We start from the raw sequence: 14793 nt of genomic DNA on the forward strand, positions 1-14793 counted from the left end.
ATACGTTAGATGTTTATTTGATGGTAAAGATAATTATATATATCTTAACGCAAGACGGAAGTTTTTATTTTATTATCTGAGTTTGCAATTTTTTAGAATTTTGTATTAAGTATCTTTCTAATTTTCTTTAAAATAATTTTAATTTTTAATTACGCCCCTGTTTAAATTTAAACGTACATAGCTGTTAGTCAATTAGTAAATAGTTGTTCTATAATAAAAAAAGAATATATTCTATCCAAAATTTAAATTTAAATTAAGGAAACAGGAAGGAAGGTACTTGCATCTTTCCCCTATGCCCGCTTACCGGCTGGAATATATTTCTTTAAATGTCACATGATTGTAAAGAAGTTATTCTATTTGTGTGGTTTTCTTTTTTTTTTTATAGTAGGGATACCATTTGTTTGCCCCCCTCTCTTTACTTCCCCAACAAAGAAGCATAAATCTTAATTCTCTGCGTGTGGATATTTTGTATCCTTATACTTCCGTGTAATTATTTTTTGGGCATTATCTCCAATGTACACACACGTATACAAGAGGGATTTGAAAATAAATTATTTTATATATTTGTATGTACACATATGTACATGTAATGTAAGGACCTACTTCTGCTTTTTATTTATTTCTTTGTTTGCCCAGTTCAAACAAAAGATTTTTGAATCGAAAAAGCCTATTATTGACTGAATTACGCAAGAGGAGATATATTGAACAAAAATGATTATAAGATGGGGGAATAAGAACAATCAATTCATATTTTATTAAAGAGCAAACCTTTTCATACTAATTTCATATTTTACATTGTCGATAAGTTTTTCCCCACGTTATACTTTCTCCTACTATCTTGAAATTGGAGACTACGTAAGCGTAATGTTGAAGTTCAATTGTCGCAAACTTATAATTGTGTGAAAATAATTTCCGGAGGCGACGTGACGCGAATGATCTATTGTTAGAGTAGGAGGACAAATTAGCACCAATATGCAGACAAGGAGCTCTGTTTTTGATAGTCATTACACCGATTGATTTTTTTTCTTCTCAAACTCTTATTACTATTAATTTATACTTGAGGAGAGAACTCATGTGAATTGATATAAGTAATTGGTAGTGACGTGTGAGTATGCTCATGAAAAAAGAAGGGTAGCACAGAGGCTTTCTTGGGGGGTTTTCTTCTATATTATATAAAGCAAAATTTGTCTTTTAGCCGACACCTAATTACTCTGGGCAATGCTAAATTATAGTTTTATTAAAAGTGTATCTATAAGTTTGTATTTGATAGCCAAAAATTATTCATAGCAATAATAAGATAACCAGTATATATATCTATTTTCTACGAGGGGTCAACAAGAAATTGTATTTCTGTCCTTTTGGAAACAGAGTATAAGAATAGTATAAAATAACTTATTACTTCGTATATTTATCAAACATAGTAAATTATGAAATATCCATGATGTAGAAAGTGAGACAAGGGATTCGACAGCTAATAACAAAATATACTGGGTATTTTTGTATTAGTGAGGCTATGCTGTAATACGGATATAACCCAGAGTTAGAATAAAGCATGACTGCCGTTAAAATTTTTCTTAGGGGGGAAGGGGGCATAATTTTTTCCAAATTATCTGACTCACATCCCATTATCTCCCGTATTTTGATTCAAACATTTTCACCTCCTCAAGAATTTGGCAACCAAAAATGTATACTTTAAGATTAGCTTGAATCATTTTTTAGGCTCTAACACGAAGGTACTTTTAAAATATACATTATAAATAACAAAAAAACATTTTTTAGCATTTTTTAATACAATTTTCGAGTAATACTTATCGAATAACGCTACTTTAATAGAAAATATTTATTTATTTTATTTATATGAGACATATTTAATAAAAAAGGACAAGCCTTTTTATGGCCTTTTAAATAAAATTTGTGACCATATTTAATTTAATGAGGTTTTTTAATTTTTAAAAGGCCTTCCCATTTTTTCCGTTTTTCCACACTCAAATATAAAATAATGTTTTTATAGAAAGATATTTCACTTTTTATTCTAGTCATTATATAAAAAATATCATTTTTTTGACGGACGTCCCATTTTTTTTCAATTCTTGGCGCTTCTAGTAGGGTAACACAAAGATTTTTGTTGCCAACTCAATTTGGACAAATTATTGATAACATGGTCATCGTTTTGCTACTTGATTTTATAGCTTTGGTATCTGTAATCACAAAGGTCCTAGACGTAATTCTTTGATTATTAATTTTTTAGTCACGTTTGTTATATTTTACATATACGTAGTGCAAATATCATACTTGATTAATCTCCCACCAAAATTAGATAACAGGCAGATTTGAACAAAAATATTATACATAATTAATTAATTAGAAAGTACTTGATTCCACTTTCTTCTCGTGGCTTTAAAAGATGTTTACCCCCACCATCGACCATCCTTACTGATGATTTGATAAATGATGTGTAAAGTATTTTTGTGGTTTACTTATATCTTAGTAAAAAAGTACACATTAAAATAGATGATCATTTTCTGATGATAATTTTAAACACTTAATTTATCTTAATCACTGCATCTAAGACATTTTGAAATAAAAACCATTTCTAAAATATTTTATAAGGTGGAAAATTACAGAATATATTTCTTCATTATTACGCGTAACGCTCATTTAAAATTATACCAATTTTTATTCAGAGGTATCATTTATCGGTATATTAATTATGAGTATTCTATAGTCACCATATAAGGCCTAACAATAAAATGAACGTAATTACTGTTACATAAAGTATTTCTTGATTTGGTTGGTTCTAAGGCACCTAACTATAACCGACTACACCAGCCTTTCTCAATTTTTTTAGTACCCTAAATGCAAATGCCCTATTTGTCTGCACGAGACGGTGATGAACATAAAAAAATACAAATAAAACATAATAATATGTTTGTGTTTGATTGGAAACATCCTTTGCGGTTTGGCAATTTTATCCTGCATGTTTCTTCCACTAAAGGAGAGAGCATGCTGCATCACCAGTACTGATGAAGCCAAGTTTGTGGTAATTGTCGCTGTATATCCTCTTTTTTTAGCCAAGAACTAGTGGTTACCTTTCTGACCTTTGGTGCAAAGCCAAAGCTGGTGGACAAAGGATCGCATTAAGTGGGGTGAGGCTACCTTTCACAGTCCTATAGGATTTTTCTTTTAGAAAACGATCCATGATGATGTTGCTTGTTCCTCTATGAAATCAAATGTACTTTCGGGGTTAAACGATAAAACGATATCCTGAGCAATTCAGTTACGTTGAATCCCGTGGGCGATTGACATGACACATGATTAATAATGGGTACTTGAGACAGATTGTAACCGTTAATTTTTACATTTATTTATCTAAAATGAACTTAAAATTTTATCTTTTCATTTGTAAAATGAATATATTTATGTATTCAAATATATTTCTATATGAAATATCAAATTTATTGATTTTTTTATTACTTGTAAAATAATTATTCTTTTGGCAGTACCCCTGGCATGTTCAAAGGGCACCCAAGTGTGCCGCATCACACACTTTAAGAAGCTCTTTCATAGACAACTACTTTTTTTCATTACGATTTTGAGCACTAGTAGATACTTGACTATATTTTGAAACAAAATACAATATATTGTTCCGTTATTGTTTTTCAAACCTTGTTCATTGAAGAAAAATCATTTTTCTTTTCATTTTTCTATTCTTTATCCATTTTTCATATAACTTTTTGTAACATGAATATATATGAACATATTCAAAACATATAACATTTTTGACACAATTTGATTTATAATATTATGACTTCTTGAACAATTCTACAGATCTTTTTTAAAAATATATTTTTATTTTTTCCTTCCTTTCGTTCAATACATATGTTTATTATAATTCGTAAGATTTTTTTTGCGTGTTAGTTTTTAATGTTGTCTGAACTGTTTTATTTATATTCTATAGCTTTTACCACTATTCCTTAATTCTTTAGGAGATTACATCTAATTAAAATGTACTTACGAATACGGAGAATAAACGTGGGTTACCTAATTTATCATTTTTGTATAATGATTTATTTTAAAAACTTTGCATATTGTTATCTTCAAATCTGAACAATTATTCCTTTCAAAATAAAAAAAAAACACTTTGATTTAAAATGTGCTTTGTTAGTAGAAGTAAAAATATCACATGATAATTATATTTTGGAAGCACGGAAATGACTAATGAGGCATTTTTTCTCTATCAAACAAGAAACGTTGTAGATCACAGAACCTTTTTATTTTGAAAGAAAGAATTTTGAAGGTTTGAAAATTACAATATGAAAAGCTCATATTAATAAATTGTCTGTTGGCCCGTTCCAAAATCTTAGAAATAAAAACTTATGCATTCATGATAGATTTGGTAAATAGAGGTGTATAAAACATGCCCTAGAAAGTAGGAACAGCTTTTTATAGTTAGTAATTTGAATAGAATTTTCAAAGCTGTTCTTATTATTATTTAATTCTTGAAGACAGAACATCCAAGTATAAATTAATAACTTGAGTATGTGTTTATGAAAGACAAAGTGTACCAATGAGGGTTTGCTCAGGAGGTATAAGTGTAAGTCCTTATTGGACTTGGAGTAGAATTGAGGATCGATATTGGAGTAATTACAGCATTTATGTCATATACATATTTTGAAAGGGATCCGTGTCTATTTAATTCCGTTCAGAGATACTTGCATCTGATTTAATAGAACATCATGGTAGCTAAGCTTCTCTAATCCCAAACATTCTTCTAATTATAAGGTGACCACATTAGTTTTCTGCTTCTTTTAGTTTTACATACCGGTGTGACATATATTATTGTATCCTTGGTGGTAACCTACCTTAACAAAGATTTGTTGAAGAGTTATAAGTATATGTCCTTGTTGGACTCGTCGTAGAATTAAGGATCGGCAAACGACTAATTCCTGCCTATGTCCTTGCTCGATAAAGAACTGAGTTTGTATTCATTTCTTTCAACTCATAGTTGCTTATATGCCATTGAATGAAACGTCATAACAGCTTACGTGAGCTCAAAATGTCAGTGTTTTTTACTGTACCTAAAGTGCTTACGATTTACTTCTCCATTCATGGCCCAAATTCATGCCTCGGCTTTCAATTTAAAATACTATTAATAACACTCTTTCTTCTTTGGTTTGCACGTACCAAATAACCATAATTTAATGCAAAAAATGTGTGCGTTCAAATATGTTGTAAAAATAATATTAGCAATAACACAAAAGAAAGCATCTACTAAGAAATATTATTACTCATTCACATTCCAAGAAAAAAAAAGCAATATATTATATTATATTTTAATTTATATTTACACCATACAAAAGAAAATGGGGATTGTGGATATTTTATTGTGCATGTAGCTAATAAATATGAAAATGAGATCCAAAATGGAGCACTACATACTTACTAGGTGTACTCTATGTATTAAAAAGCCTTTTTAATGAGTAAAACCAGGTTTTAGTTGCAATATTTTTGCAACATAAAGTTGCCAAAAAGTTGCAATAAAATATATGCATGCTTCAAGCTTATAAGCCCATTGTCTCAAATTTAATGCATGAGTTTTTGGGACAAATAAATATTAGTATTAATATTTAACCTTAAAATTCTTGTGCGTGTACTTCCTTCGTTTAATTTGCTACCCTAAAATAAATTGGATATTTTAGTAATATAAAAAAACTTCAGTCATTAATTATAGTTGTTACATATTATGATACCATCAACATCAAAGAAAAAGGGAAATATTTTTTTACCTTTATATTTTATGACTGTAAATTCATAATATTAAATAATTTTTATGGAAATTAATATTAAATTTTGTAGACTTTTCCATATTCCTAGTTAAAACACAAAGATAAATAATACAAACGTTTAAAAACTCAAGAGCTAATGAAGTATCTTTTAAAAAAGGCTCAACAAATATAATTTGGAGATATTGTCTACTTTAAGTTCCTAAAAAATATGAAAAATTGTAATAATGCTGTATAGAAAAATCTTAAAGGTACGATTAGTTACTAGCAAGTAAATAACATATTGGTTAATTAACATAATATTTTGGCCTGCTTTTTGGAGGAAAGGTTGCGCGAAATAATAAATGTAATGACGTATGCTCTAATATTTGTTGGTTAATTTTAACGATATTGTAACGAAAAGTAATTATTTTCGCAAGATTTCCTATGTAAAAATTTACTTTGGACTTGCACTTTTGGAAATGCTATATTACCGAGAAACATGAACATAAAATTAGCAATACCATCAAGGCACAAATTTGAAAAAAAAAGTTTTATTGGCGTTAATAATAATTGGATCACTTCTTCAAAATGAAAAACCTGTATTGCTTGACAAAATAAATCCCATTTTAGTTATACATTCTTCATTTATTTGCTCTGGAATCCTTTGAATGATATTATTTACATTTACATGTATATCTAAAGATGTGTAAATACGTGTAAAATGGACAGAAAGCAACAAGAGTTGGTTCCTTTATAACTTGCAAAATAATTTTTTCTGAGGATTTAAAAGTCTGGGAAACCAGTATGAGAGAGGCACGATCTTTTTCTTTTATAAATTTTAGCACCATTCATTTACAAAAGTAAATTAAAAAAAAGAAAAAAAAGTCTATGTTAGTTTAATGCTGTATCTTGTATTTAAAAACAATCTTATTTTCTTAGGATTTTTCAAAATAGTTTTTTTCTTTCCTTTTTTAAATTTGATTTAAAAAATAATTTTATTTTCTAAAAATAAACAATTATATCATATAACACGCCCCTTTTGAAATGGAAGTTATGCATAATTCAGTGGAAGAGTTCTTTTTTCGCAAAAATATATTAATTTGTTTTAATATGACCTTACAAAAAGGTCATCCTTGTATTTTTTTTTGTGTCTTTCTAAACGTGGATTAATTTCAATTTTTCTGAAATTAACTTTTTTTTCAATGATATTGAGAACAAAAGGCCTTTTCTTAAAAATACATTTTTTTATGACCTTTAATAAGGTTTCATAAAACTATGATAATTTCCCCGCCTCTTATAACTTTGTCAAAATTTACAATATTCCTTGGACTGTAATGTGCCCCTTGGTCCGCCTTCTACTCCCTCAATGATCAAATGTATTATATATTACATAGAACATTCATTTTGACTAATCAAAGCTTTTTTTAATCAATATTGCGTTCTATTTAGATAAAAAAAACCTATTCTTAAACTGATCAAAAGAATTACGTTTTTAAAAAAAATAATTAATTTGCCGAAAAATGATCTTTTTTTATTTTGGCTTTTCTAAAAGAAAGGAGTAACTTTTTTTAAGACATTTCCAGAATATATACATTTTGGTTACCCTTTTATTATAAATTTTCTTAGAATTTCCTTAATTTTGGTCAACCTATAATATACTCCTTGGGCTGTTATGGAACCCTTATTACCCTTACTACTCCTCCACTGCTCATATGTCTTACCTAGCATAGCTTTGTTGAGGAATAATAAGTTTTTATATCAATTTGACGTACCTTTTTGAGGAAAAAATGTATTATTAAATTGACCCAAAGTCAATCGCGGACAAAGTGCTTAATATTTGTCCAAAGTAGTTATCTATCCAACACTACATTTTCCACTAGCAGCATTGAGGCACCATGAATAAAATTCCATATCGAACTATTCTTCTTTCATAAACTTAGCCTTTTCATTCAATTAACTAGGTGAATTCTGCGAAGGGAAGACAAAATTGCATACATCACGAGAAGAAGGGATCATTTAAAGTCATCTCTCATACAAAATAGCTACATTTTGGGCAAGGAAAATATTTCACGCAGCAAAGTAACTACTACAGCTAACAAAAATATTTCGCAATTTATTTTATAGCCTTTAGGTGTAGTCAAAGAGAGAATAATACTTACTGGGGTAGACATATGTCTTAGAACAATATCATTGTTGATGAGTGATAACATTTTGACACAAAATTGCTTATTGCTTTCGAGAAAAAAGTAAAGTTTGACTGACCTACTAAAACAATACAGTTTCTGATGTTCCCCTTTTTCCCTGATCATCATCAACAAAGTAAACAAATAGACTAAAAATGAAGTCATTATAAGTAAATGACTCTAGGGAATGCGTGGGTAAGAATATCCTCTCTGGATTCATCATTTATTCATCCTCTCTGGTTGGGTTATAATTGTAGATTGTTCGCAATTTGATGCATATGCAAAATTCCACAAATTCAATTATTTCAACAACTTTGGAAGGAATAATATAAATATTGATTGAAAAAAATAAGATTTAGGGTACTAAAAAGAAACTATACTTTTTATAACTCATCAGGGAAATCTGCGCTATTTTCTTCATATTCCATCTATTTTTGTATCCTTAAGGGCCGTTAAAATCATTATTCATTTTGACGTACTTAATAAGGCGTAATGTGTTCGTTAATGAAAATTATTATTTTCCATTACAATGCCAAGATAAAAAACTAACGAAATTAAAACGAAACATATTGCCAAATTAATGACAAAATTAAAACTACTTAGATTTGACAAAAACAAAATTTAAAAAAAATCTAAAGCCAGTGAAAAATACAAAAATAGGCCAAAATCCGCCTATCCTTTGTTCACAGTAACCAAGAATATAGTTATGTCTACTAGTATTTTTTAAAGATCAAATTTGCGTGGGAAAGTTTTGAGGTCCTCTTTGCCTCTATAAATAATTTTTTTTTTGCATCAAAACAAAAGTAAAGTAGCCCCCTAGGAGAGTTGCAACGTTTTTTATTTTTGACTCAATGAGTCAGAGCTGTTTTGACTTAGACACGTCAAAATTTAGCACAACATATTAACACATATTTGCTACTCTTTAAACTTATTTAAAGGTTATATCAGTAAGTAGTTTCTGCAGAATTTGCATTTTCATTTGACCTGTGAACTGTTGTATCTGTCCCTGCAGCTAGGGACAGATACATATTTTTTTATTTTGTTTGAGTTAGAAATGAAGAAAAGTAGAATAATAAATAAATTTATATTTTAAGGTGTTGAATATAAACTTCTATACCTATGTTACAACCTTAGAATATTACTATAGACAAAGATATATATTATAGATTACTGATGAGCATTAAAGATCTGAAAAATTCCACCTCATAACCTTCTTGAGGGCTCTCCTCTGCTAAGAAAACATGTTGCTTTAAAGTATAGGTATATATAAAAAAATGAACAACGAGAACATTGGCTGCAGTTGAGTTCATTGAACTGACCGTTAGAATACCTCAAATTTATCCTTGAGTGTTAGCTTTGAATTTTGACTAGTAAGTAAACTAACAAAAATAAAAAAGACTATAAGTTAGTGATAATTCAATAAAAACTGTTGGTATTATAACAAAAATATTTCCCTTTTAAAAAATTATTTTACCCTTTAAAATTCGCATTATATTTTACAATGGGTTTGTAAATTTTATATCTCCCGATTTCTTGATTTTCGAGAAAAAAAACTTGTTACAACTGTCACTTTTCTCTTCTATTTCTTTTTTTTAGTATATGTATATTAATTTTTCTCCAATCAATACTTTATTAGTTATTGGTGTAGCTTTTCGTTCTATTAATTATGCCACACCCTGTATGTGCATACATATACCAAGCTACTTGGTATGATGTGATGTGCCCTTAAAGAAGCAAGTACTTTTTTCTTAAAGAGAAAACAGGGAGGGTGAGAAATCACTCCCGTTATCTACAAATTAAAAGTTTTTAAGGACCTTAAGGTCCTATACAACTTTTGATGTGGAAAAAAAGTAGATATTTATCACGTTGTATGTATGTAAAAGAAATAGGATTCAAATTATTACTTTTCCACAAAATAGAGAGGGCATTAATAATAATGGCATAAAAACAAAGTGCATTTCTTCAATGCATAAAATCTAATAGAAACCCACAATTTCCTTGCTATTTGATTATTGTTAGAAAATGAATGTGGAAATAAAACATATGTTTCCAATGTACAAATATAAATTCGTTAATATTTCTTTCTAATTATTTTGATAAATAGTCCAATAGCTGCACTATTCAATAGCAAAGATGTCTATTGAACGAAAATGGCTGTATTTAATAAAATTTGCATGTTGGGGTGAAAGCAGCATAGTTGTCATGATGTTTTATTAGATTATCTACGAGTTGTTGTGATAAGTAGGAAGTAAACACAAATATCATATTCGTTTACTAGGAAAGAGATATGTAGGGAAACATTACTTATTTTACTCTGAGCCCAAAAAGGACTTATAATTATAACCTGTGATGCTAATCGGTTGTATTTTTATTGGCTTACTCGTTTATTTGGAATTGGCAAACTGAGGAGGAGTGTCTTCTAGTTTCCTAAGCTGCTATCAATATTATTTAATTTCTGAAAAGTGAACTTTCCATTCTACTACTTACAATCTATTCTTGATGTATACAAAGCTGTATTGAACACTTCCACATGCTCATAAAAGACACAGAGGATTTCTTGCATAGTTATAATTGGAAGTTCTTGTTGGAATCAAAGTAGACTGAGGATCGATATTGAAGTAATTTTTCCAATGTTGTTACTTATTTCCTTCTCTCCTTCTATCGTAATAACAGCTGCTTCTAGTCAATCTAATGAACTATCATGACGGCCAAAACATTTTTCAAATTGTTATAATGTTGATTTTCTGTTTATTTTTTAAATATTTTCAAAATGCTAGTGATTAGCATCACGGCTTTTAACTCTTACTACTTTTTGTCTTTTCTCAAGACATGCCTTTTGTACTTCGTTATTCCTGTTTTTAGAATGTAAAGTCTAATAAATTCATCTTATTTCGATCTCAGGGCACAAAAAGGTGTGATTTTTTTTGGATTTTTTTATGTGCCACCTTTGCTATGTTTGGACAAATCTCTATTATCATAGTTGCTCTATGGACTTGTGTGAAATAATCCATGAAACATGTGTTTACACATCAGTTGTAGCAACACTTAATAAAAAATAAAGACATTACAGAGAGGGAGAACAAATTGATATTTATTTAAATTTATGCTATGTATTTGTGTGACACTTAGGATAGGACTTGACACATATCATAACCCCACTTGACATTCACTCATACATAATGGCACTTAAAAAAATAAAATGTCTGAGAGAGAAATATGATATGATTCCCTCACCCTCTTATTGACATGGTTATACATAGATACCTATTGCTTCGTTACCGATCAGGGGCAGTTTTTAGGAAGGGGGTGGGGGTATATTTTTGTTTTTAAATTTAAAAATATGACTAGGGCAACGTCAAATCCATGATAACCTAGTTCAAAACATATGTTCTTTTGTGGTCTAAAAAAATATATTTTCTATTTTTTTTAAGAAAAAATACGATTTATTCCTAAATTTCGGGGAAAAATGTTATGTTTTGACTTTTATAGCTCTCTTTAGAAAAATTAATTTATACACTAACCGACATTTGGTTGTTTTGTGGTGGAGTATCGGATGAAGGCAAAAATCGACATATTATTAATTTAGAGAAGTTACATCAAAAAAGTAAAAAAATAAAGATTTCAATTTACAATTAACTCTCGAAACAAAAGTAAAACATCTTGAAAAAGCTTGCTGTATAGGATATTATTTATAAATTAATTCTTAGTAATTTCCTCTAAAAATATCGACAATGAATTACAAAACCTTACAGAGTCACAAAAAAGATAAAATATTAATAAGTAAGAACGAGTAGTAGTCTCTTTTCAGTTTATTGGAAGGAATTGAAGTTACCATGAAATACTCTATAAAAAACTTGAAACCTACTTTTAAGTGAATTCATAAGATGATCTCTGCAGAGGAAAGGAAAAATCTTATATGTTAATGTTTTTGAAAAAAAAAAAGAAACAACCCCACATTTTATTTTGTAACAAGTGAAAATATTTTTAAGAATAAAAGAAAGGGTGTCACACATTTATTATTGCCTCTGAGCCCAATCACGCTAAACCCAACCCTGAATCCGATTTATTCATCTTTATAATATGTTTATATGAATTCCTTTATAGGGATTGACGCGGATCCGGATTTAAGAACAGACGCTGGCTTAACTCCCCTTCATCTTGCCTCTGAAGCCGGGCACAATGATACTGTTGACTTCCTTCTCAACTCCTCTGGTGTGGACGTGAATCAACCCACTTTTGAGGACTTTACTTCCACACATATATCTACTTATTCAGAAAGAACCTCCCTTCTAGAAGATTTGTTAACTAAGCATGGGGCTAATGTGAATCAGCTCTCTCGTACGCGATGCTCCCCCCTACATCTCTCAGCCGTCATTGGGAATAAGGCCATTGCAGAGATACTTGTCAAACATGGAGCAGAGATTGAGTCTAAGACCTCTGAGGGCTACACACCACTTCATTTGGCAGTACTTCAGCGACAGGTTGCTATCGCTACGTATTTATTGGAGATTGAGGCAAGTCCAAATGAAATGGATTCGGTTCAGGGCTATGGGGCTCTTCATCACGCTATTCAAGGACGGATGTGTAGAACCTCTTTTTTGAAACATGAGTCTTCGCAGTGTGAGGATCCTATCAAGTCAGTGACCTCCATTTTCTCTATGGGTATGATATATTTATATACACATAAAAAATTATATAATAGTGTTATCTATATATGTGGTGCGTCAACATAAAAACAATCTTGAAAAAAAATCAAGTAAATGAGAAGTGTCCAAAATATTTTTGTAAAACATACAGCCCAATAATTCATATAGATATTTAAGTAAATTATAGAGAATTACTTATATTTCTGTAATTATTTGAGTTTTCTAGAATGATGTCTACTATAGGCTAAAATCTTTATTTGGTTTAAGAAACATAAATTAGCCCATTATGGCCTTTCAAATAAAATTTTTCAATTTTTAAATACTTCATTGTGATGAGGAATAATTGCTACTTTCAGTGCAATTTGGTACGCTTCCGAAAGATAGATTAAAAATGGTTTTGAGCGGGTTCTTGCTACAATGATAGTGTTAACTTCTTCATTAATTTTTCAAAACGGGTCGTTAATAAATTATAGTTTTTTTGTAACAAATACAGTCTTTAACAAAAATTATAATTATAATAATTATAAAGAATTATATATAGATATATTTTTTTTTTTTTGGGGGGGGGGAGGGCTTCGTTTTTTTAGAAAATAATTCTTTAGCTGCATAATTTGATAGAATACCTTTTTTAATTTTAGAAAAGAAATTCTTAAAAAATTTCCCTCCGAAGCAATAACATTTCTAAAAATCCCCCCTCCCCTCTGCAGAACACCTGTTTATGTGCGTAATTCGACCAATTATAAGTTTATAAGATACTCATGAATATCAAGAATAGTTTAGAACCTTCATTTAGTTCCGATATGACCCTATCTATCACTTTATTATTCTTAAGTGTAACATTAAATTTTCCCTACTTTAAGTGCAATTCGTCGAAGAATACAAATTCTAGCTTACTTTTGTGTTGACGGACCACATATGTAATATGTTTGTACAATTACTTTATCTTCTGCTTTTATTATATGGCAAAAAGCAATTAAAGCAATAAAGGAACCTTTGTCTTTTAGTGTGAGATAATGAAGAAAGGGGAAAGTAGATACCATCTTTCGTTTCCACGTTCCTTTCGATCTATTTATGTACAATACATCTATGTATTTATATATTAATGTATATAGGTACAAAGTGAGAACCATAAAATAGATATTTCCGAATGAGTAGATGCCTGATTTTGATACGTGGGTCTATTGTGTGTATATACAATAGGAAAAGAGTGTGTTTGAAGAAGCCCCCCCTAGTGGATCTCATTATAAACCAATGTACATATAGCTTTAATGATTGAATTAGCTTTTCTAAAGGAAAAGTAAAGTAATAATGAAAAAGAAATATATTTCCTGATAAATCATATTTTCCTTAACTCTATTCATTCATTTATGACAAAAAAAAAGGAAAAAAAACTTTTGAAACATCAAGCCAAAAAATTATACATATTTTTTGATGTAAGGGAAAGTGTGGATGGATGACACAAAAATGAGGTATTTGGCATATTACTACTAGTGATGTGGATATTTTTGAAATCCTCACAAGAGTAAATTTGAAATAATAAATACATGTTGGTAGCATTTAAAGACAATATATTTGCTAACAGATATAATATGTCATGTCGGTTTGTAAAAATATGATAAAACTAAAATGAATGGGGTAATGCTCAAAATTTGAATAATGTTTTTGGAGCAGAGCAGCTTAGCTGTCAAGACCTTTTATTAGATCAACTGCAAGGAGCTGTGAGAGGAAGGAAAGAGACACGAATCCCATTCTGTAAGTTGTAAAAACGTATAAGCTCGAATTACCCCAATATAGATCCTTAATTCTACTCAAAGTCTAAACAAAGATTTATAGTTATAACTCCTGCACAAACGGGGCGTACACAGGGGTTGGGATGGAGGGGTTGCAGCCCTCCCAAATTAAGGACTTTTTGTTTTTTAATAGAAGATTTTATAAATGAAATTTTATCTGACTAGCTGTGGATTTTTGAAATATTTTTCCAAAAATATTAATGTTTGAATTTTTTTGTGTTTTTTTTTTTTTTTTTTGTAAATAGTTGTGGATCATTGATTTTTTTTTCTTAAGGTTCCTTGAATTGGTTAGATGGAGTGGCACTAATTAAGTATGAGTAAATGTTAAAGTATTACAATTATTTCATCTAACCTAGGCATCTTGTGTAAAGTATATATAAAGGGGTTTTCAATAAGGACGCTTCCATTT

General features: G+C 29.5%; 1 protein-coding gene across 1 annotated transcript in view; it reads left to right on the forward strand.

Annotated features, from left to right (window-relative positions):
- Positions 1-14793, forward strand: part of LOC121120677 (uncharacterized) — a 65293-nt gene that overhangs the window by 27708 nt on the left and 22792 nt on the right. The window contains exon 4 of the mRNA XM_040715543.2: positions 12053-12610. Coding sequence (XP_040571477.1) covers positions 12053-12610 — 558 coding nt within the window. The remainder of the gene's footprint in view (positions 1-12052; positions 12611-14793) is intronic.

The sequence above is a fragment of the Lepeophtheirus salmonis genome, chromosome 6 (assembly GCF_016086655.4).
Source record: "Lepeophtheirus salmonis chromosome 6, UVic_Lsal_1.4, whole genome shotgun sequence".
Classification (NCBI taxonomy): domain Eukaryota; kingdom Metazoa; phylum Arthropoda; class Copepoda; order Siphonostomatoida; family Caligidae; genus Lepeophtheirus; species Lepeophtheirus salmonis.